The sequence below is a fragment of the Diaporthe amygdali genome (assembly GCF_026229845.1).
Source record: "Diaporthe amygdali strain CAA958 chromosome Unknown NODE_8_length_1307975_cov_65_857355, whole genome shotgun sequence".
Lineage (NCBI taxonomy): Eukaryota > Fungi > Ascomycota > Sordariomycetes > Diaporthales > Diaporthaceae > Diaporthe > Diaporthe amygdali.
The window spans coordinates 237,203-261,465 of NW_026517028.1; the positions used below are offsets into that span (position 1 = coordinate 237,203).

A 24,263-nucleotide genomic window follows, 5' to 3' on the forward strand; every position below is an offset into this window, starting at 1 on the left:
CCTCCGTGGGATACCCTTCTATAGGATAACCTCTTATGGGATAACCTTCTATGGGATAACCTGCTATGGTATCAGCTTCTGTTGTTAATATCCTGTAGGACGAAACCATTTGGGGAAATTAGTAATCCACATGGGTTTCAATGGTGTTTTCCCCAAATTTTCTTTCTTCCCTTTTTTTGTCAACGATGGCGGGGTTGTTCCAGTAGTGTGTGTGATGGCGTTGTAGCATTGATAAGAGAAAAGTGCTGTTTCTGCTGACAAGTCATTCACCAGCGGCTGCACTCACCCCTGGTGGACCAAAAATTGTTCGAGCTCCGGGGCATGAATAACACGTGCCACAAAAGTAAGAGGTCCACTCTTGTGCCTTGGCAAGTTTTCATCATCGTACCACTTTCGAAAAGTCTGTGTGTGTACCAACGGACCAGCATACATCACAGCACCACCAACGAACAGCGCGATCCGCGGAAATTTAATCATGCCTCCCAAGAAAGCAACCGAAGAAGTTAAAGACAATGTTGTCGCCTTCGGCCGGGTTCGCAAGAACCTGAAGATGGGATGTGTTGGCCTGCCAAACGTTGGCAAGTCGAGTTTGTTCAATCTTCTTACGAAGCAGAGTGCTGCTGCTGAGAACTACCCTTTCTGCACGATTGAACCCAATGAGGCGAGATGCGCTGTTCCGGACGCACGATATGTGAGTCCAATACAATAGGCCGGGCGAGGCACCTGGAACACAAGCTGACCAGGAAATGAATGCAGAACTTTTTGTGCGATGTCTGGAAGCCGCCTTCAACTTACCCGGCTTATTTGCAGGTCACCGATATAGCGGGTCTAATCAGGGGTGCTTCACAGGGAGCAGGTCTTGGAAATGCCTTCCTATCGCACATTCAAGCCGTGGACGGCATGTTTCATATTGTCCGTGCATTCGACAATGATGAGGTTTTGCACGTGGACGACTCCATCGACCCTGTCCGAGATTTGGATACAATTCAAAGTGAGCTGTGTAAGAAGGACCTTGATATTCTCCAGAGGACCATCGTTGCCGAAGAGGCGATTGTAAGAAAAGCCGGCGGCAAGTACAAGATGCTGCCCCTGTTCACCGAGACAACAACGAAAATCCAGGCGATGCTGGAGAAGGACCAGCCGGTTCGAGATGGAAATTGGACCCCTGCTGAGATTCAACTTATCAACGAGAAAATCCAGCTGATCACCACCAAACCCGCGATCTACCTTGTCAATCTGACGATGAAGGACTATCTTCGTCAGAAGAGCAAGTACCTCCCGCAAATCGCGAAGTGGGTCACAGAACACGGAGGCACTCCCCGTGACATCATCCCCTTCTCCATTGAATTCGAGGAGAAGCTGGACAGCTTGAGTGATGATCCCGCAAAGCAAGCAGAGTTTCTCGGGGAGAGCAAGGTCAAGAGCAAATTGGACAAGATCATCACGGAGGGGTTCAACAAGCTTGGGTTACAGTACTACTTTACAGGTATGCCGATGGTACCGACTATTCAAGTACGGTCAATGCTGATAAGCACTCTAGCTGGAGAAAAGGAAGTCAGATGCTGGACCATCCAAAGAGGTTGCCTCGCACCTCAAGCTGCTGGTGTCATCCACGGTGATTTCGAACGAGGCTTTATCAAGGCCGAGGTCGTCGCGTATCAGGATTTCCATGATCTTTGCAACGGGGCGAAATCCATGGCTCCGATTAAGGCCGCTGGAAAGTACCGACAGGAAGGAAAGACTTATGTAGGCATTCGCGACCATGATGGTGCCTTGTGTGTTAGGTGCTAACGTCAATATCAGGTCGTTCAAGATGGGGATATCATACATTTCCAATTTAGTGAGTTATTGCTGGCTCCAAGAAGAAACACCTGTGGTCTCAGAGACGAAGTCTAACCATTTATCTTCAGATGTTGGAAACAAGAAGTAGCACAGTTGCATTGATTCTGTTCAGACGCTCGCTATCGAGATGGGGGTTGTCTAGGTTTCGAGCAACTCGCCCATCTCTAGTAAGCATACTATACAAGCACATTAAGAGACATCGGTTCATAGATTCGCATAGTACAATCAACAAAGTATTCTTAACCCTTTATGCAAACTGTGAACTGTAGGAAAGACGACTCTCTTAGAAATCAGCATCGATTTAGACTCCTCTATCGACTGGCTCGTGGTGCTGGGCAAGGACTTGCTGGTGTTCCTGAATCAAGTAAAGCCGACGTACCTCCTGTCCTTTTTTTTCTTTATCTTCTTTTGAACCAGCTACATGAGTCTCAGGTCTCAGCAGCGTCTCTCACATGTATAAAACGACAAACGCCCCAGCCGTCTCGTATTACGATGCCATTCTTACAGTCAGGTTGAATGATTTTTACAGTAACAGCTCCGGGGCTCAGAGAAAATTCGACACCCGATATTGCCGTCTGGATTTCTTTTTGTGCTGACTTGCCGTGGTGCCAGGTCGTCACTGACTATTACAATTGAATGATCTGGGCGAATTGTGCTAAAGTTGTTACCACAACGAACATAGCGATGTCGGTAATTTCAATTGATAATTTTGTTATTGGAGAATCCCCCCCCCCCCCTCCAAAAAAGAATTCATTTCTCATGAAGTAACAATTGGTGTATATGGTCACTTTTCTGGATCCTCATCCAAATTTAGGTGGTCAATGTGTTGTACTTCTAATGTGCGATCGTCTTCAGACTTGATTTTGCAGGCCAAAAGGTCGAAACTAGGATTCTGTCAGCACGCTCGAAATTCCATAAATGAGCAAGATCTATCTTACTATATCATGACAGGGAAAACACATTCAAGTGTGTAAACAAATCGATCGATTTGTCGTGGAGTTGTAACAGGCGTGTTCAATAAAGACGGATTGAATGTGTAAGTAATGGCTCTCGATATGCCTATCAAAGCAAGAGATGCCACCCGTATTTCAGTGCTTCGCATCAAGTGACGTAACAAAGAGACCTTCAGTACAGCTCTCAGCAACTCTTCATGCGTTGAGGCGAGTCGCCGCAGCAGGAAGACCGCGCTGATGCATTCCAAGATTGCTATGAGAACGAAGTATCCAACGTGGGCATAGTCGACAATTTTCTCAGCTTTAAAATTATCTTCGTCGTAAATATTCTGAACCCGGGAAATAAGTATCACTCCTCTCATAACAGTGATAGAGAAAAGCAAGACCCAAAATGCTGTTAAAAAGACGACCCGTTTGCGTTCTGTTAAAAGGTGAATCAGGATAAAATAGCTGTAAAAGTTGATCCCGACTTCTTGTATCTAGCTCTGTTTAGCTTGAGTGTGCAAAGGGTGAATATGTAGCGTATACCAGCCAAAAAACGTCTGCAAATCCAGACGCCAGAGCTCTCTGCAATGCTGAGCTATTGGTGTAGAAAATATGGAAGCATAGTCCGTTGGCAATCGCGCAAGCAACACTCGTGATGATCGGTGTCAGAATGATAGGGGAGAATTTAGTGATGCTCATGACTGTAAGACCGAAGAACACATTAGAGATTCCGATCGTGCTGAGGATAGCCCAGCATTGCTCAAAGTAAAGTTCCGACATTTCAATATGTTGCGACAGGATCACGGAAGATTGGAGGAAATGTATTTAACAAGATGATGTCTGGTGCTTTCGAAGATACAATCCAAGAGAGACTTAAGCTATTTGATGATCCACTTTTCACAACCATGACGTACATTTGAAAAGACAAAGTGAAGTGCGCTGATAATATTTTGCTTTCTGACATTTTCTTCCTTGCAGAGTCGTTGCTGAATCTGCTCAGCACACCAGACACGGTTGGCCGCCACTCGAAATTTGCAGAGCGCTGATTAGCTGTGATTGACCGCTCAAGCGCTAGGATTTATATGCGAGACTATCACCACCGGGTTGCGGATGGCAAGTTCCATGGAGTAGTGATACCATCGCGCAAATCAAGCCAGCTCTTGTTGTACAAAAGAAGCGAAACCGCGGACTGAGTTACTGATGATTGCATTTGAAAAAGCATTGGGACGTGCGGCGCTCATGGGATACGGAAGCGTTTATTACACAGTTCGTTCCAACCAGTGGCCACGCTAACAAATTCGATGATGCTCACCTACTGCATCAGCCCATAATCGGTTTGTGCAACCAACCTGATCGTATGCCTCCATGTCTCTTCGTGGCTTGCACTATTCATTGTGCTGTATAATGACACAATTTGCGCGATCAGCAATACCAAAAATCTCTGCCGAGGCCGTGTGATGCGCGATTGCAACGTCATATATGCCTACTGCGAACACAACATTCTGACCATCATGCGAGCTCATTCAGCCACGGGCTAGAATCTCGACAGCGAACACAGGTTTGTAGCACAACCTCTTTCCCGAAAGCAGCCAAGAGTAGGTCTCGGGAAACCTCATGTGAGAGGTTCATTTTGAGAAGAACCTGACGGCATAGATAGGATATGTAAACCTAGCTACACAGAGGCGCTAGGCTGGCGAGATATCTGCTTTTGTTGTGTGACTCTGTCAAAGACCCTCACGTGGATCCAACGCATGAAACCAGAAGATAATTTATTCTGACGGAATGAGGAAGTCCGATGAAAGAGCGGTCTGTCCGAGTATTGGCGGGTCTGGTGATGCGAACTTGAAGTGCTGCTTTGGTGGATGCCTTCTTCGAGTGGCATCTCTCACTTGTCTCCAGCTACGTGACTTCAACCTTGTAGCCAGTACTCTCAAACCCTTACAAGATGATCCCTCTTTCACCTCCTTAGTCCAATTTTTTTATTTCTTCATTCTGACTAAGTTCTCGGCCGATCGGCGCCTTGACGGCTTCGGGATGAGAATGTTTCCCAGTGAAAACTTGTTCAATTAGATCAATCAGTGCAACTCAGCTGTGATGAATATTAAGGAACACCAGACAATAATTTACAGCGACATAGTGTTGAGGCCTAAGCTATGGTAAATGGATTGATTAAATAAATTCTCTCGCTCCAGTAATTTGTGTGAGCACTTGAAACACTTGGGCCACTCCATCTATCCAGCACTAGGTCATGTCCGGGAAGTGTCGTGACCTTCACATAGCTTGTAAGCCCACGCTTGAATCATCGCTTGAGGGAGGCTGCTCTTGCTCAGCTGTTGTGACTTTTGTGCGCCATTAAATTGGGTATTGTGATGAACACAAGCGATCCAAAAAGGTCGTCGATTTATGTTGAAATGCACGCGATTAGCCGCAAAGCATGCCGTTATAGTGACGGTCTGTGTATAATGGCCGACAGATACGGAAAATATAAGTCCTACTGCCACTTCATTGTTGTACAAAAGAAGCGGTGTGAAGGATGGGAGCTCTGCCCTGCGTGTCTCAGACATGCAATTATCCCAAACGCGACTCGCTCAATCTAGAGACGCAAGGCAGGATAATTGACTCTCACATCGTTATTTAGACACAAATTGGAATTATTTTTAAATGTTGAAAGATCAAGTGTTCGCAAAATTCTTGGGAAGCGGAAACAGCGACACGCTCATTCGGTGTCAACCCGCGAATCTCAACGCTTGTATGTCGAGCTTTCCCGCCAACCAAGAAGCAGACACAAAAGCCTGTATAGCCCGTGCGTGAATGTTCTGGACATTTTGAGAGGCAATATATGTAATGACAGCAAAAGATGTTGGGACCGCTATCTTCACGGTCGTTGCAATGACCACAGTTCGTGGATTGTACGTGAGAGCTGCCTCCAACGTCTTTCTGGGGCCTTCTCGGAGCTCGGCAAGTGTGCTATAAGCACAACAGCACGCCGAACGATCCAAGCCTCTATTGTGCCAGGCAAGAGGTCAGGAATCCGCCCAGTCTGAAGGTTCACTGGCAATTTGCCCCTGGAGCTACAAGCAGGACCTTCGTGTAAGAAATGGCCGTCCCGATTCCTGTGGTTTCTAGGTTTGTAAGGCACTTTGTTGACCCTTTAGTTCCGTGTAATTTTCTTCTCTTCATGGGCAGAACAGAAACGAGAGAGTGGATGCGTGAGAGAATTACAGGCTTCAGGGAATAGCACCGTCGTGAGAAGAGACCGAAAAACTACCAAGGAGCAGATCTCGAAAGATTAAAATGTTAAGGCCATAGTAGATTATCAGGGCTGCATGGGGGGTTCAAAGTGAATTCCACCGATGTGTTGTGGCAACTTCTCTATATTGCGTCTCCCTAATTCCTCCGCTGCAAGGATTCTGCTATCTCGGGGCATTGATCCAATTAATCTAAGTGCTCGGGGGTGGCTTTTTTTAGTCTCCGGGGCCGATGGACGGTACGTAACAAATCCCTGCCGGAGCCAATCTTGCTGGGCGTGTTTAGACTTCTAGTTCCTCGGCACCTGGATGATTTCCCCTCGCAACGCCGATCTGTCACATGGATGCAACAGCATGCGGTCGTATTTTAACACATGCCGCAAACCAACAAGTTCCAATTTTGGGTAACTCCTGTTGTTCCCAGACCGACAGGACAACTTCTTGCGTTGTGTCCTCGACCATTTCGCGAAGGAATACGATCTATCATGCCGTAACCACGGCGTCGCCGTTCTTGTTAGAGGTTCTGATCGTTTAGATCTAGATGCTCAATATGGTAAGCTAGACTCGGACTTACAATGCGTTAGATCGCACGTCGGCGGCCCGGGACGCTCACTCATGCATGCAGGGCTCCCGCTTCGTGAGGATCGGACTCCTTGCATTGACGACAGCGCTTCTTCTCTACTACCACGCCTCGATACTGTCATTCTCGACGCGCGATGTGGGCCAGGAGACGGAGAAGATAATCCAGATCCCGATCTCACAGACACAGCCTGGGAATACGAAATGGCCATTCCCACCGGCTGACGCGGGGGGCTCAGAGCTCACACAGATCCCACCCGGCCTGCCCGGCAGTGGCAGCGGCGCAAATCCCCCAACCGATGGCGCACCACAGGCAGCCTCAGGCTCCTCGTCCGCCTTCAACGAGGTCAAGTTCGAGTTCCAAGAGGACCTGACGCGCTTCGTCCAGCCCGTCTTCGATATCGCCAAGCTTAAACAGTACCGTGCGCACAACGACCGCGGGCCGGGCCAGTTCGCCTTCGCGACGTACCTGTCGACGCGCGACAACAGCGTGGCGGACCCCTACTTCCTGTCGGCGATGCAGCTCGTCTACCGCATCCTCTGGGACCCCAAGTCGCGCTCCGCGTCGCACCCCGTCGTCGTCTTCGTCGCCCCCTTCATCCCCCAGCAGCAGCGCGACCTCCTGCAGGCCGCGGGCGCCATCGTGCGCGAGCTCGAGCTGGTGCCCTGGGACCCGCCCAAGGACGAGTCCGGCGGGCAGTTGTTCCCGTTCGCGCGGTGGCGCGACCTCTTCTCCAAGCTCAACATCTGGGCGCAGCTGGACTTCGCTCGCGTCGCCTTCCTGGACCTGGACGCGTTCCCCGTGCGGGACCTGGACCTCATCTTCGACGAGAGCGTGTCGCCGCGCCAGCGGTGCCGCGCTGAGCTGCTGCCGCCCGAGGACAGGATCCACGAGGCCGAGATCTGTGACTACGTCTTTGCGGGCCACGGGCTCGCCGACGGCGTCAACGTTGGGGTCATCGTCTTGGAGCCCAACAGGTACATGCACCAGCGGCTGCTGCGCGAGTGCCAGGACACCACCAAGTTCGATAATAAGATGGCCGAGCAGGCATTCCTGAACTACGCCTTTGGCCGCGGCGGGCCCTTCCCACCCTACGAGCTTGGCAGGGAGTGGAATGGCTTCTACCCCACGGAGGAGGAGCAGGGGCTCCTGCGGATAGTTCACGAGAAGCTGTGGATATTCGGTGACAACACGGCTTGGACGAAGGACATCTTCAGCAACGGCTGGTTCGAGTTGTTGACACTCTACCAGAGCCCAGAGTTTGAGGCGATGAGGGCTCTCGATGGCCCCATGTCGCAGTCATTTGGCTTCGGCGGGTCATAGCGGTGAAGGAAATGAGGCAACCCCAAACGACCTAAGAAGAGATTCATTTAGTATATCAATTTGGTACTGGGGAAATCGGCTGCAACTGTATTGCATATTATTCAAATTTTGGTACGCATGCACATATAACACTTGACAGATACCAAGCGCGATCTATAGGAAAGCTGTCAAATATGGACATAAACATGGGAATGAAATTTGCCATCAAACTTGACTAGCGTGAAAGTTTCGACTAGAATGTTGCTGGGCATGTCTACAGGCGCTCTTCTGCGTCTCAACGTCACAAGAATTGCATGAGCGAGAGACAACCCAAATTTACCTCCATCAATGTGTACATATTCATCGGACTAGTCTATGAGTAGAGCCTATGTGTTCATGCCTATTAAGATGTGTGGTAGTGCCACCGGTTGCCAGAAATACCTCCTCGAAACCATTATCATACCCTTCATGATGTGTCCCAAACTCCATGCTCCGGGGGAAGCCCCAATCGTTTATCTTGAAATTCAAACGCTGATATCCCAACGAGCCCTGAGCCCAGATATGTTTCTAATTGTTGAAATATCCCATAAAGAAGCAAGCAGAAATTGAATCCCGTGTTTCAACAATGCCGCCTGATGAAGGCGACATCTCTCAATCCTGATTTAGTGATGTCTCCGTCGCGTGCTGCTCTTTTTCCCAGGAATATGGTCCGCCACATATCTCCCAGCAGCATCAGCAGCTGACGCCTTAGGCTCCACCGGAGCGGCAGCCGCAGGCGCGGGCTCGGGGGCCGGGGCAGGACTCTTGAAGGCACTCAGAGCAGCAGCCCCCAGCCCCGCTCGGAGCACCTTCCCGCCCTTGTCGCTGCCCCATCTGCCTTTTTCACCGGCGAGACCGACAGCAGCTGTCGCCCCGGCTGAAAGCGCTGCTTCTGCAGCCGTCCTGAAGCGAGGGTCGTTCCAGAAGCTGTATGATCGGCTGCTAGCGGAGGGCTTCTTGGTGTCTTTGGAGGTTTGGCTGTGAGACAGTGATGGCCGGCGAGACTTGGAGCCCTTGGTGGATCCACTACTGCTGCCGTGGTGCTTTCGGCTATCCCTATCTCGGTCGTCCTTCTTTCGTGAGGACCGGGGTGGAGGCGACGGCGAGCGGTCTTCGTGGTGGCGGTGATAATGCCGTGATGACTTGTCACCTCGGTGTCTGGGAGGTGACGACGACAGTGAGTATCGCCTATGCGAACGCCGCTCAGGACTGTCTTCCTTGCGAGGCACATAATGCGACGCAGCCCGACTGCTCATGGGAGGGCGACGTGGTCGGCCGCGGTCCGACCTGGGAGGGTATTTTGTGTCCTTGTCTTGATGGGACCGTCGTGAGTCCCGGTCGCCATCATGAGAACGACTAGATTTGCCTGTATGTCGGTGTTTGTCGCGCTCTTTGTCGAGGTCGTCCTCTTCAGGCGGTGTCTCTGGCCGATAGCGATCTTTTGGACTTTTGTGGTTCCTGGACGACCGGGAACCCTTGGACCTGGTTGGACTCGCGTCTGAGCGCTCGGGAGTGATATCTCGAGCAGCGTCCCGCGGCACATAGGGGTTGTTGAGGTCCTTATCCGGTGCTATGTATTCATATTGGCTATCAAGCCAATCGTCCACACTGGATGAACCTCGGTTGTAGCTTGGTCTCGACATGTTAAAGATAGAAATTTGTAAATAACTATGCAGAAGAGGGGTGTGATGAAGATATGAAGAGGCGAGAAAGCAAAGTAAACAAAGGCAGGAGGATCACTTGATATTATATGTCGCGAGTGACTCCTCACGTAGGCACCAGTAGGCACCAAGCCTTGGGTTGCCGAATGCCCAGATGGTCAGGAGGGGCCAAGAAGGGGGCAGGCTCGGAACGGCTCACCCTCTGACTCTTGACTCGCTTCTGTCCGGGGGAGAATAATACACACGTGACGGTTTTTGGTGGTTATTCTCAGACCCCACGATGCCTGCGGCGGGACCAAAGGCTAAGTGAAGATGAATTGAACGAGTAGGAAGCGAGCGCGTGCGTGACTGGCGGACGCATCTGCTTTATTACGACTTCCAACCCGCTTTTCAGGCCGCCGTGCCTGCCCACTTTGGCCACCATGATCAGCCGGCGCCGAAGACCGGGATGCCCGCCAGCTTCTCGGGCTATTAGCAATATCGACGAGCTGAAGGTGGGAGACACTCGTCTCTGATTTGAGCTGAACCTTGCAGACCCTGCGCGATCTTGGTCTTGGTCGGTCGCAGAACTGTCTTGTTGGGAAAATTTGCAAAACAGCTGCGCAAACCATAGCCATGACCGTGCAAGGTATCGACCGCGGGATCTCCAATCAGGAGCACTGTCGTCCCATGATGGTGGGTGGGATGGTACAAGAGCTGTAGCCGTTGTGGAGGGTGTTTCCGTGTCGTTGGGCAGCCTGGCAGCTAGTTGCCGCCACCGTGGGAAAAAACTGGGTACGCTGCAATGCGGAATGAGATCATATCGGGGGTCCAGCCCCGAACAGCTCTCGCGCTTTTCCTTTGGAATCTCATGTTGGTGATGTCCAAGGGCAGGTTGGCAATAAATGCGCTACCTTTGAAAAGAGAACGGCGTCCGGCAAGCCAGAAAGGCGACGGTCCCGGACGGTGCCACGTTGGTCGCCCCTCGTCATCGGCCACTATCGCAGGTACGCGCGATCGAAGTGTAATTTTGTGACCTGGACTGGCCTGCCTCCGAGTTGCCCGCGCTGCAGTAGCTTGGTGATCATGTCGCTCGCCCTGCCGGCCCGCAACCAAGTCTGTCGCAGGGTAGCGCAGGGTAGCGCAGGGTAGCGCAGCGGCAACTGTTTTCGGATATTTGCGGTGCTGCGTCATGCATAATGCCAAAAGTGGCAGTGAGGCTTGTCACGAGCACCCCGGATTCTCTAGTCGTGCAAGGTCCAACGTTGTCGCACACTTCCCCAGAGTCCGGTCTAGAACTCGGCTGCCGCAAACTTGTCACTCCCACCAAACCTAAGGTGTTCGCCGCGCTTGCATCGGGAGAGGCAAATATTTGACATCTGAACAAGAGTTGGAGCTGACTCGCTAAGTCTACCTACCCTTCTGCTCCCCAGGCCTCCATGAACCGCAAGTCTGGGGTCGCAAAATCTCGGGCCGCTCCTCGACGATCTGATATGTCGTCTTGGTGCCTGGACCCTGCTGGCCGCAGAGTGGGGTGATCAACAATTCCCCCCCTCCCCTCGCGGGTCTTGGCCACTGGTGATTGACGCTGAACTCCCGATGTGGGCTGCTCTGCCAGTCACTCACGGTGGTGCCAAACTCTTCGACATGGTAGACTGATGATCAGGACGACAATGATGCCTGCACCGGCAGCAAGAGACTACCGTCAGCTAGTCGGCTTACGACTATTGTCTCCCGAGGCGTGGCACCAATCGGCCCCTCGAGATTGGCGGGGTCGCGGTCTGCGGTTGCAAGCGAGTAATGGGCTCGCCTGAGTAGGCAGGCCACCGATGGTGGCCGATGATGGCCGCTCTATCTCGAAGGTGGTGTTGGCACGGCTCTGAGTGTATGGGCCTCTCGCTGAATAGTACGCAGATCGTCGCTGTTGTGAGTGCTAGCACTTGGGCTTGCTGAGGAGACCAGTTGGAGAGTCGACATTGACCTCTCCCGACTGCAGTTTGCTTAAAGCCGCAGATGATGCAGTGTGATGGGAGGCCATGACGCGAAAGCCGGACTTGGTGTGCATTCAAGCCATCATTCTGTTGAATTTGTGGACGAGCGAGTGCTGCAGGCCAGTGGGGGTGGGAAAGGAGGAGGTAGTGCCTGGGAGCGGCATGACTACGGCGACTCATGGTCCAGAAGACACAGATTGATACTTTCGTCAATGCCGAACTGGATGGTGGTGGGGAGACTGAAGCCAGCCAAGAAAGGTCCTTGATTATTTCCGCCTCCCAGACCAGAGAAAAGCGAAGAAGCAGTGAGCTACCGCAGTTGCTCGTTGAGGCAAGAGGCACGCTCCTTCCTACCAACCGGATCGCTTGGCTTCGACGGTGGGCATGCAGAGCCTGGGCGAAGCTGACGTCTCGAGGGCCTCGACCACTGCAACTGTGCCGTGAGTGCGGCTTACGCTCTTCATTCTCGCCCTCGTCGTCATCGGGAACGCGAGACTGTGGTGCGTTTGGGGGTGAACTTGACGCAGGTCAGACGAGAGCACAATGTGGAGCCGCACGGCGTTGCTGCCCAATACACAAGCAGCACTTGTAGACTACACCAGATTCAACTTCGTGCCACGCAGACCTGAGCAATCAGCAGTCAGTGTATAGATCATCCACCAGTCTCCCCTACCAATATTTGACGACGAGGCATTTACTTCATTATCCCCGAGCAATGAGGCGGCCGGCTTCCGGTGCCGGAGAAACACCGGCGAGTGATATTCAGGTCGAGGCAGACTGCGTCACGGCTCGCTCGATTGGCATCTCTGCCCCTTGTAGATTTAATTTAGCGATGGCACACACGGCTTAGTGACATTGAAGTCCGGCTCGTCTTCGCTGGCTGGCCGTTTCTGATGGCACTCGTCATTGATTGCTCAGGAACTGCACAGCTCATGCTGCGTTCGACGCTTGACAACGTGACCAAGCTCACATGCGTGGATTGACATGCGTGGATGACCACAAGCAACAAAGTGATTTCATCTCGAAGATAACGCTATGCAGTAGACGAGAGTGATCGTACATGGCTGATCGTATCCACCCAAGGCCATGGAACCCTCCAGGCTATTCCTGACATCAATCGGGGTATCATAAAACTAATCCAATCTCCAGTATCCTGTCTTGCCCAAATCCGTATTCAAAACGCGGAAAGTTGTGGTGGCCCGGTCAGGGATCCGAAGCTGCCATCCGGTATAAAATATCCCCGGCATACATATACATCTTCCGAGCTGGATTGGCACACGCGGGTATAATGCAACGCCAGTCTCAATGCTCACGGTTCTTCAGGTCGGGATGAAGTCGTCCGAGTCCTCCTGCTGCTCTGCGGTCGTCTGCGGGAAGGCCGCAATGCCAGCAACTATACCAGCGGCCATGAAGCAGAGAGAAATAATGGCCCAGATGACGCCCCAACAGTGAGAAGAGCCTCCATATTCCTCGGCGAACTTCGATGCGTCGGACTCATTGACCTTCCTTCTAATTAAATCGTCGTAGATGTCCCAAACGCTGTACAGCGACGACATGACACCGATAAAGAGCTGCAGAAATCCAAGTAAGCAACTGATTTTCTCCAGCACAGTCTACAGTCTAGCTGATAGTTGGCGGGAAAGGCAGGAGGCAGGGCGCTTACAATGATATATCTGAGAGCCTCAGCATCAGCAATGAACCAGCCGGCTACCAACAAGCCGGCTGCCGCCAGCACGGTAAGAATCGTCAGCCAGTCCTTCCGTCCCCACCAGATTAGTAGCAGGAACACGGGCCCGACCACGAGGCTCGCAATTTTGGACGCGACGATATTGAATCCGCAGAAGGTCAGCAGCGCCCCGATCAGGGAGCTGCCCAGGTATCCAGCGGGCAGGGTGATGAACTTCTTGCCGCCCCTGAAAGTCGTCTTGCCACCCTGATCCGGGCTGAGGCTGACAGACTCGACCTTACCGCCTGTAAGCATTGCACACAGGGCATGTCCCGATTCATGAAAGGCTATGACGAGCATCTTGAAGGGCCAGAGTACATCGAAGCCGCCCAAGAATTTGGGCAGGGGCCACAAGATGGCGATGACTACGATGTAGGCGGCGATCGCGCCCAGAGTGATCTTTTGCGCGTCGGCCGTGACTGCCAGCGATGAGCGGCTGATGAGCAGGCCGCGGGCTGCTGTGCGGAGGACGTCGGGGCCGGCTTCGGACAGAGCACGCTTGGCTGCAAGCAGCATTGCTGCGTTGGGGGATTTTGGTATGTCGAGGCTCCGCAGAGCGTTGGGGTTTATTATCGTGGGCGCCATGATGGCTGCTGTTCGTCTCTCGAGTCGATCACTTTCGATATATATTCCCACTCCTATCGCTAATCACGAACAGGAAGTCCTTCCTGGTTTGGTGATTGTGGTGGTGGTGGTGGATTGGCCGGGTGTCATCGAACGAAAAGAAGTTGGCCAGTTGAGCGAGGGATGGAAGGGTCGAAATATCGCAAGCAAGACCGGCTGGCCAGCAACGAAATCAGAAACTGGGAAAACAAACGAGAGGCTATGCACGACCAGCGGTGGCATTGGCAGCGGTTTTGCTTTGCAAGCTGACGCGCGTTATTGGAAAATCTGGGCGTTGATGCTTGGAATTGGCCCAGTAACGGTGGCATTCTTGCAGAGTGGCACTTGGCTCCACTTGAAACGTCAGACCACCCCAGCCCAAGCCCAAAGCCCATCCTGTCATCCTGCCATCCCAGAGGCCGTGGCAGTAGCCCAGGAACAGCCGTGTAACCGTGCAGCCGTGCAGCCATGAGGGCCCCCGCTCATCTGGCGTGGCCTTGTGGCTGCGCGCAGGGTCTGCTGATTTTCTCCAGAGGGGCTGTGGCTACCCCTACTGTATTTTTGGCAATTCTCGTGTCTGACTCCAGCCATTCGGGATGCCCGCGAGATTGATCATCCATGCACTCTTTTCGTCCTTGTCAAAAGGTGGGTGCCATAAAAATTTACAACTCAAACGCTCTCGCGCAACTGCAGGATATTGGCAACGATGACAATGAACCAGCAACTGACAGTTCAAAAGGCTGGCCCCCTGCTGTTCCAGCAAATGCAATGCAACATTGGAACTCTCCCAGTACGCTGGTGACAGCGGCACAGCTACGGGATGGCCCAGCGGCACAGCAGCACAGCGGGTCTCGGGGGGAAATCTGGGGAAATGGTGGGTAGGGGTTGGGCACACGAACGCTCAACACGTCCCGTCTAGCAACAGTTGAGTGCATTTTTGCCCCATTCACCACCGTCACTCCAGGGAATCCCGTTAAGCCGTCGACGATAAATAGAGTCGCAGCCGGTTAGTCAGTGGATCAATTGCTATAGCGACTCGGTTTCCTATCACAACAACTCCGACAGCAGAACGTTCAGTCCAGACGCATTTACACCAGGTGCTTGCATGTGCCTCATGCATAACAGCATCGTTCTCGGATCTGGGTCGCTTCCAGATGACCATGGCCTAGCTGGGCTGTTGGGGCACTGCTATGGTTACTTCGGTGTGGGTACTATAGATTCGCTGTTGGTTGCTGTCAAACTCAATGTTCATTGTAACCAGCTTACATAAGCCCAGCTGTGGATCAAGAAGAGATGGGCCCACAGGAGGATCTCCCAGAGACGTTATCTCACAGAGGCTATCCCACAGAGTTTAACTCAAAGCTTAATTATGCTATAATTATTCATTCCATTGTGCTATTCGAGAGCTGTTTGACCTACAGTTGACTATGCGCCCGACAGAGGTTCTTCCACACAGGTCAATCCACAGCTGGTCATGCCGCAAGAGATCATTGCACAGGAGATCATCATGCAGCCCATCGAAGATTATCTCATGGCTATTCATCTCACGGAGATGATTTGACAATCCATTCTCCCATAGCTGGTTATCCCATAGCTGGTTATCCCATAGCTGGTTATCCCATAGCTGGTTATCCCATAGCTGGTTATCCAATAGGTGCTTGTTGATACTACGGAGGCGGCGGATTCCCATTGCTGACACCTCTGAAACAATCCCCCCCCCCCCTCCCCGAGCAAGTGTGTACTAAATTTGACAACAGTCCGACCTTTGCAGCGGTTCAGCCGGCCCATCATCAAAATGCGCCTGCGCTAGGGTCAGCGGCCTGGGTAGGCTCAAGCTGGTGACCACGCACCCACGGTCAGGCTGCTCAAGTGGGCTTTACTACCCTTCTCACTTCTAGCCCATGCAATATTCCGAGTCTCAGATCTCACATTCCCGCTAAGGGCATGTGTCTCCAGTAGCAGCGGCCGCTGCGATGACTAGAAGTATCTCGAAGGCAATCCAGTGATGCTAGTTGAAGCCGGGACGTCGCGCATCTCCAGTCCATTCCCGGTAAGTTTCAATCTCCTCCGCTTTGGACCAAACGCCTCCCTTTCTTGCGGCTGCTGCTTCACTCTTCACAATAGATACCAATCCACGTCCAAACACAGCTTCGAAAATAAATCCCCAGCTTTTCAAACTCTCCTCAATTGCCCCTAAAGACAAGGCTCCTGTCCCCGCGTCGGCACGCCCTGGCAATGGAGCCTCTCACTCGACAGTATCTCTCGCGTACTAATTGGTCTCGCCGCCTGCGACTTGATCTTATAGAGCAATTTCAAGGGTTGATTTCGGCAGGCTGGGTTTCAACAAAATCTTACAATACCTAGGCCAGACCAGACGCGATCGTCTCCTGGGAACACATGATAGCTGTGGCTCCTGAGCCACGGATTCCGTCTCAGCTACAACATGAAACCAAATGAAGTGTTGGAATTTTTGTCGATTAATATCTAGATATGCGCGAACGGCTCTATAACATTTTGACTAAGTCGCTCTCGAGTACTCTTGCCATTTTTGGCGCCCCAAGCACTGGAATTAGCAGCTGCTCATATAATAACTTGGTCTAAGACGAGCTGTTCTTTTGCGTCGAACGCCGCAGTGCGGTTGTTTTCAAAGGCCATACATCCTGGATAAGATTTTGTACGGAGGCATCTGATTCGCACTCCGAACAAACAAGAAAACAATAAAAAAGACGAACCCGGGTTGCTAGGATGTGCCCCGGACGAGGCTCAGATCACGGCCAGGATTAAGCAAAGAGCCACATCCGTTGGCCCATACAATATGTATTTGTAGAGAATGTAACTATTGACCCGGGTCCGCGATTCAAATCAACTTCATACGCCCTTTTCCTCCTCCTTCCTCCCCTGCTGCACTCGACCAGCCAGAAGTGACTTTTAACTTAGAGATACCTGACTCCTAATCGCACCGACAAAGCAATCCTCCTGGATACCGACCTGACCACTTATAACTTCCTTTTGCTTTGGGGTTTCTTTGTTGTTCTCTTTTTATGAAGACAGACAGTATTTCCCCACTTTTTTTCTGAGAAGCGCACGTTTCTTACGATCTTTGTAGTATTCCCCGGGCCATCTGGCTGGACGAAAGATTGCGATGACGGTATGAAAGGATCTTGCAGTCTCGGTCTAGAAGTATTATATGGGAGGCTTCCCACCCGAAAATGTGATCTGTATTGGTAGAATCAGGAACGTGGTTATCTGGGATCCGTGTAAGCTGTAAACGGCCCTTGCCCGGCAGCATATCGTACCCGAATGGCTTGTGGCCAATGAATTTCCAGTTCTCATTCTCCAAATGAAGCAGCGAATAGTCATATCTTCGAGACGCAAGTGATGACATGAGCGAACATAAGGTTTTGGCTATCCTGCAAGGGGCCCGGTGATACGGATTGGGGCTGTCTGGACAGCCACCGTAGTGAACGCAACTGCGGGGGAGAGCATGGATTGCCGACCTTGGCCCTCCAACACCACCAGTTCGACTTGACGAAACATCTCCGAGAAGCCTCACTAGATGGTCTCGGGGATTGGGGATCGACCAGGGGCGTCGGTTTGACACCAAGTACGGGTGGAGTTGCGGGAGCTCATAAATGGGAAACCACCCTCCCTATGTTGCGATGCTGCCTTAGCGAGGCGTATTGCACGGTAGGAAAGAAAGTCACTCTAAGTTCAACTTATTAGAGTTTTCTCAAGGCACACAACGCAAACAGCATCAACATGGAGCCCACGGTCCTCATCATTGGCGCTGGCACGTTCGGCACCTCGACAGCCTACCACCTGGCCCAGACCTACCGCGACCCGTCCCGCGTGACCATCATAGACCGCGAGCACTCCCCGCCTACGAAGGCCGCTGCGATCGATATCAACCGCATCATCCGCGCTGACTACCCGAATCAGCTGTACTGCAATCTCGCCAACGAGGCCATCCACACCTGGTTCTGGAGCAATGAGCTCGGGCCCTGCTTCCACCGCGTCGGGTGGCTGATGCTCAACGAGGCGGGCAGCGACCTGCAGGCGCGGATATTCGAAGCTCTACGGGGACGTGGGACTCACATCATGCAGGATGTGGCACTCGAGGACCTGGGCCGGCGGTGGGATGGCTTGTTAGCAGGCACGGAGATAGCTGGGTTCGACAGTGCGTATTTCAACCCTGACGCCGGGTGGGTGGACGCCGCGAGCGCGACGGCGAGGTTCATGGCGACGGCGACGGGGAAGGGCGTGAATAGGGTTCTGAGTGATGTCGTGGAGCTGCTTGTCGATGCCAGGACCGGCCGAATAGAGGGCTGCAGGACCGCGGACGGGAGGCGCCTCACGGCTGATAAGGTCGTCCTGGCAACCGGCGGTTGGACGAGCGCCTTGGTGTCACCTGTCGAGGATGCGTTGGGAGTTCCTGAGCAGGACAGCATCGAACGCCAGGCACAAGCCACGGCTATCGTGTCAGCGTACTATCGCGTACCTGACAGTGATGTGGAGAGGATGGCCAAGACCGAAATGCCATGTGTGGTTTACGGCCAAGTCGGGGAAGCCATCCCTGCCTGGAAAGATAACGGATTGCTCAAGTATAATAATTCCGCTACCAGGCTGGTCAACACTATCACCAGCAAGACAGGAAGGAAGATATCTGTCCCGCCGGCGGACCGGGACCAGAGGGATATACCCGAAGGTCTCAAGCGCGAGACGCAGGCGATACTGACCTCCAAGCTGATGCCGAATTACGCGCGGGGGACACCTGAGTATTGGCGAATTTGCTGGGACTCCTCGACACCTACGGAAGACTTGCTGCTGTGTGAGCACCCGAAGGTCAAGGGCCTGTATATCATCACTGGTGGGAGCTTTTGCGGTTATAAGTATGCTCCCTAGCTTCGTGTACCCAAGCTCTTGTTGAAGAGTTATATATTGACTGATATGTTCTCAGGTTCCTACCCAACATTGGCAAGTATATGCTCAACGTATTGAGCGGGCATAGCAATGGGCCTGAGAAGGACAAGGCATGGGGATGGAAGAGCTCTACGGAACTGGCCGCGGCCCGGCGAGGTAACAAGCACAGTGAGCAAAGGGAGTTCCAAGAATACGTCGACGAAAGCCTATCAAGGCCGTACAATCAGGCCCGACTTTGAACAGAAAGTGGCTGCTTATATGTAATTATACTGACAGTGCATGGCATTTCGAATCGGGTTTGAAGTTGGATGAGCTCGATCCGAACTCTTCACCCCATGGGATAAAGCCGCAGTATACCAATGCAAGAGCCATGCTGCTGTGGCTATATGTAAGTGGTCTGCTAGGTTGAATGTGGCAGTTCCGTCCGTGGAACCACAGGATGGACGTTCTTGGATTGGCCTCTGGTTCGAATGTGGCAGTTCCGTCGGCACGTGGAGCCACTGGATGGACCAGTGTTTGTATAAAGATGTCGTTGAACTAGCTTCTAACATTAAAATAAGGCGATCGTTCAAATTCGTCGATTTCACGTTTGTTTCTTTAGTCCTGTCATCAACGCGTTGGTGTTTGTGAGGCAATGAGGATTTCCTGCCGCTGACCACAACACCAACGATATTGCCTGCCCAGTGGGGTATGGCGTTGTTGGTAGACAATGAGCCTCTGAACACCCTGCCAGCACACTTATGGATATTTCACCGGTCCAGCCTCGGCTTTGAGCCAAAGTCTTCCTCCTCCAACTGTAGCCAGCCAACAAAACTCGCCGAATTCTTCCCTGCCTGTCCCTCGAGGCGGACTAAGATACCCCGAGCCGTCGTGACTTGAACCAAACACCTCCTTACGGGCCGTCTGTGGGTCCAAGGGAGCACAATCTGGGGAATAGGACTCCTTGATGGCTCATAAACGATGGGTAGCCACCCGGGGATTCCATCGACTTGATTGATACTGGCGGGTATCCCGCCCCCGTCAAAGACTCAGACCATGGGGAAAGGAGGAGTCCCCTCGGGGTAAATAAGCGTCGGATGTGTCTTGGCCTGAATGCCACGACAAGGGTCCATAGCCCTTGCTGCACTTGTGCAGTACGTTTGTTGATATAAAAGCCCAGTTGCTGCCGCCGACATCCTGCTTCACGATATCCTGTCCTTTGTTCCCTGTGGTTCTGTCCCTGACGACGAAAAGCTGCCGGTTCGCAGACCTCGAAGCATCGTCTCGGGCAAGTCAGTAGTGGACTGTCACCAATCCAGGAAACGCCAAGCCTATCGAGTCTCGAAGCACCCCTCTGGCACCAACCAGGCTATGGACATCCACCTCAGGCTCATCAGATCGTCTTCGGTCGAGTAAACCTCGGGCTGTCTCTCGGATCAAATTCTAGGTTTGAGTGACCATCATCTCATGGCGTGAGCACCGCAACCTCGACTGCATCAAAACAGCTCACCAACATCGGACGCGCAAATCTCTGCGGTCCTCGATCTGGTCAAGACCGGCGATTATGCACCCGCCCTGTTCCGAACTAGAGGTTGACTGCAGTCCGTCGTTGGGGCGTGGTCGGCCAAAAGCGGATGGCTACAGAGTAGCCTCGGGCGCTCCTCGGCGGCACGTTAACGATGGGTGGGACTGTAAGAGCGAAGTCCTGGAGCCTTGAAGGGGCCCCTGTCGTCGTCGTGCTCCTGGCCCCTCTGGGATTTTTGACCAGAACCCACTGCGAGTCAGCCCCTGACGGCTGTTGGGTGAGTAAACCTCCGCGCCCGCCTTGGCTGGGTGCCGACAAAACCATGGCCTTGGCGAGAAGCCTTGATCCAGCTTGGCTCCTCGGTGGCGTGGCGCGGCTTGTGCGCCCGTTGTTGAGCCTCATTTCTACTTCAACGGCTGTACGGTATGGGTGGCATCCTTTATGATGTTGCACCGTGAATTACGGCGAGCCAGTGCTCTCCCAAGGGCTGCTTTTCTTTTCGCCCATTGACAAACTTTGGTGAGATCGGGGTGCGCGGTCTGGGGATATCCACTTGTTTCCTGGAGTCAAGTGATCCATTCTCCGACCTGGAGAAAAGTGGTGCGCCATGTGGGAACCACTGCAGGACTTTGCAAGTTGCAGCGCGGCGAGTGGGCTCAGGCCTCTGGGGTCGGCAGCTCTCGACCTGGAGAGCAGGGAGAGGTTTACATAACGGCCCATTCCCCACGCCCCATCATGCCCATCCAGGCATATCCCATCCGCCCACGGGGAGCACTGGGCAGGCCCAGGTGCTTCGGGTCCCCCAAACAACCACCCACAGCCTGCGTTCTGGGCCGATCTGCAGACTGGTTGGTGCAACTCGGCAGTGGATCACGCAGTCACAGGCCCGATTTGATCCAAGTAGAAGCACTGGCGAGTCAGAATTGCCACCCGTCTCCTGGTGCGAGACACTTTTCGCAGCCGGGAAATCCCCTCGATTTCGATCTTGATGCTACACTGCAACGCGCGCAATTGGGCCATGAGCGCATTGGATCCATGACAGGAACGAGGGAATTTTCTGCAAGAGAACACGCGAAGAACGATCTACCCACACTCGCAGAACAATCGTTCGTCCGGGGTATATTGTGCCTGGCCTGCCTGTCTGTCCGTCCGGGGTAAACAGCGAGCAAAACAGCGACGCCAGCACCGATTGCAGTCCCAGCCGGGTGCAGACGGCCAGCTGCAGGTGGAAGGTCAACCCCCCTGGGGTCCCCGGTGCGAAGGTTCGGCCATTCTCCATGCTGGGGTCCCCACATTGTCGTCTAGAATATGTGAAGGATGACGTGAAGGCCGGACTAAAGCGCGAAGATGGCGAACAAGAAGTGGCATCCCCGGGTTGTCTCGTTGTCGAGCAGACCAAAAAGTTCGTGTGCGAAAATCTATACAAATACCAAGTTGCTGCCCTTCCCAGTCATCAATGTCAGTACGCCGCGTCCTCCACTCTCATCGTCGAGGCTCAGTCATCAACCTCCCCCCGCTGTGACTTAAAGGTAGTGGCCCATATATTTCATCTTCGCCTTTAAATAGGACCTCGTCAGAGCTATCTTCCTCAGGAAACCACGTCGCATACATACTTCCACACACATTCCCAACATGGCGGACTCCGTGACGCCAGCACCGGTGGAGCCCACCATGAGCAAGAAGAAGCTCCAAGAAGCACAGCTCGAGAACCCTGTCAAGGCAGACAATATCCCCGCTATGGACGAAAAGCAGGCCCTCGCCGTGGCCCAGGCCGGCGGCTACGAGATCGACGCGCTTATCAACGAGATGGAAGCCGAGCTCGAGGCAGCCGGCGGGCTGAAGACCGGCTTCTTCCACCTGCAGTTCAGTGACCCCAGGCACTTCACCTGGGTCATCGTCGCCTTTGCCTCCATGGGTGGTCTTCTGTCGGGACTCGACCAATCGCTGATCTCGGGTGCCAATCTGTACCTTCCCAAGGACCTCGGTCTCACCACTGAACAGAACAGTCTCGTCAACTCCGCCATGCCTCTCGGCGCCGTGGGAGGCGCCCTCATTCTCGGTCCTTGCAACGAGTGGTTTGGTCGGCGTATGGCCATCATCATCTCTACGGTCCTCTACACTATCGGTGGTGCTCTATCGGCTGGAGCAATGAACTATGGTAAGTTTTTGAAGTGCCCGTACATCTTAAACTTCCGAGTGACAAGCCCTAACAAGCCTACCAGGAATGATCATTGCTGCTCGTGTTATTCTCGGTTTCGGTGTCGGTCTCGAAGGCGGTACGGTCCCTGTCTACGTCGCCGAGACAGTTGAGCGCAAGGTTCGTGGCAACCTTGTGTCTCTGTACCAATTCAACATCGCCCTCGGTGAAGTCCTCGGGTACGCCGTCGCTGCTATGTTCCTGCATGTTGATGGAAACTGGCGATATATCCTCGGATCCTCCCTTGTCTTCTCGACCATCATGTTCCTCGGCATGCTGTTCCTTCCCGAGAGCCCTCGTTTCCTCATGCACAAGGGCAAGGTTCTTGACGCGTACAAGGTCTGGAAGCGCATTCGTGGCATCACTACTGCCGACGCCAAGGAGGAGTTTTTCGTCATGAAAGTGGGCGTACAACACGAACAGACCGTGGTTAGCGAGAGCGCGCGCAACAAGCGCTTCCCGTGGATGGACTTCTTCACTGTGCCCCGCGCCCGCCGCGCCCTGGTCTACGCCAACATCATGATCCTGCTTGGCCAGCTCACCGGTGTCAACGCTATCATGTACTACATGTCCGTCCTGATGCACCAGATCGGCTTTGACGATGAGAAGGCCAACTACATGTCCTTGGTCGGCGGCGGCTCGCTCCTCATTGGTACTATTCCTGCCATCTTCCTGATGGAGAAGTTCGGTCGCCGCTTCTGGGCCAATGTGATGTTGCCCGGCTTCTTCGTCGGTCTCGTCATCATTGGTGTATCTTACCAGATTAATGACCTGACAGGAACCATGGCGTGCTACCTCGTTGGTCTTGTCCTTTACATGGGCTTCTTCGGATGCTACGCCTGTCTCACATGGGTTGTTCCCTCGGAGGTCTACCCCACCTACCTTCGATCTTACGGCATGACGACCTCGGACGCGTTGCTGTTCCTGGCCTCATTCGTCGTGACGTACAACTTCTCCGCCATGCAGACGGCCATGACTCAGACCGGCCTGACCCTTGGCTTCTACGGCGGCATCGCCGTCCTCGGTTGGTTTTACCAGATCCTATTCATGCCCGAGACCAAGGATAAGACGCTCGAGGAAATCGACCTTATTTTCGAGCGGCCAACGGGGGAGATTGTGGCCGAAAATGTGAAGAACACCACGAGAGCCTTCGCTCACTTCTTTGCCGGCCGGTGGTCCTCGACAAGCCAGAACGCTGCTGTGGCTGCGGAGGTGGAGGAGGAAAAGCTCGGCGAGGAGAAATCCTAGATTGTTTGTGGGGCTTTGATAATTTGATGTAGGAGGAAATGTGTGAAGATTCATATGATATGTATACTCATGATACCCAATGGAGATTTTTTGAACCAAACAAACCCTTGCTGCATTGACTTGCTCTCTGAATTGCAATTGAGGTGACAACGCGACAATTCTTTTTGTTGGTGCTTCAATCCGACATAACCGTTGCAGGCAGGTGCGCCTCACAGTTCGTGTCGCAATTCATTGTCTGGACCTGAACGCCGTACCCACAAACACCCACCGTGAGAACGCCTAGACAACTCTGCTCCAATGATCGCGTGTAGTTGCAGTAGTCTCAATGCCAATCACTAGCAGTAAGAATTTCTGGCTCTCAAACCCCCTTTTTGACGTGGACAGGCCGCGTTATCGATGTACGACCGATTATATTCAAAACTTTTCTGCACATATTCTGGATCACCGTGATCCAGGAGAGTATTTCGTTGTAAGCTTTCGAAATA

At 52.9% G+C, this 24,263-nt stretch overlaps 6 protein-coding genes across 6 annotated transcripts; 4 read left to right on the top strand and 2 right to left on the bottom strand.

Annotated features, from left to right (window-relative positions):
- Window positions 1–475: 475 nt before the first annotated feature.
- J7T55_013303 (gtp-binding protein) lies at window positions 476–1,930 on the top strand (the record flags this gene model as incomplete). The annotated part of the gene is made up of 5 exons (XM_053141086.1): window positions 476–691; window positions 757–1,486; window positions 1,541–1,746; window positions 1,804–1,840; window positions 1,911–1,930. 5 exons carry the CDS (start codon window positions 476–478, stop codon window positions 1,928–1,930), a joined length of 1,209 nt encoding a protein of 402 aa, XP_052995646.1.
- Window positions 1,931–6,578: 4,648 nt separating this feature from the next.
- Window positions 6,579–7,931, top strand: J7T55_013304 (meiotically up-regulated protein; the record flags this gene model as incomplete). The annotated part of the gene is made up of 2 exons (XM_053141087.1): window positions 6,579–6,581; window positions 6,654–7,931. 2 exons carry the CDS (start codon window positions 6,579–6,581, stop codon window positions 7,929–7,931), a joined length of 1,281 nt encoding a protein of 426 aa, XP_052995647.1.
- Window positions 7,932–8,572: 641 nt separating this feature from the next.
- Window positions 8,573–9,592, bottom strand: J7T55_013305 (uncharacterized protein; the record flags this gene model as incomplete). Its single annotated transcript, XM_053141088.1, has 1 exon — window positions 8,573–9,592. One exon carries the CDS (start codon window positions 9,590–9,592, stop codon window positions 8,573–8,575), a length of 1,020 nt encoding a protein of 339 aa, XP_052995648.1.
- A 3,307-nt stretch (window positions 9,593–12,899) lies between these two features.
- Window positions 12,900–13,891, bottom strand: J7T55_013306 (uncharacterized protein; the record flags this gene model as incomplete). Its single annotated transcript, XM_053141089.1, has 2 exons — window positions 12,900–13,151; window positions 13,244–13,891. 2 exons carry the CDS (start codon window positions 13,889–13,891, stop codon window positions 12,900–12,902), a joined length of 900 nt encoding a protein of 299 aa, XP_052995649.1.
- A 3,777-nt stretch (window positions 13,892–17,668) lies between these two features.
- On the top strand, window positions 17,669–19,068 carry J7T55_013307 (fructosyl hypothetical protein oxidase; the record flags this gene model as incomplete). Its single annotated transcript, XM_053141090.1, has 2 exons — window positions 17,669–18,798; window positions 18,867–19,068. The coding sequence occupies 2 exons, from the start codon at window positions 17,669–17,671 to the stop codon at window positions 19,066–19,068; spliced, it is 1,332 nt and encodes a 443-aa protein (XP_052995650.1).
- A 2,897-nt stretch (window positions 19,069–21,965) lies between these two features.
- Window positions 21,966–23,778, top strand: J7T55_013308 (rabinose-proton symporter; the record flags this gene model as incomplete). The annotated part of the gene is made up of 2 exons (XM_053141091.1): window positions 21,966–22,491; window positions 22,556–23,778. 2 exons carry the CDS (start codon window positions 21,966–21,968, stop codon window positions 23,776–23,778), a joined length of 1,749 nt encoding a protein of 582 aa, XP_052995651.1.
- Between the last annotated feature and the right edge of the window lie 485 nt (window positions 23,779–24,263).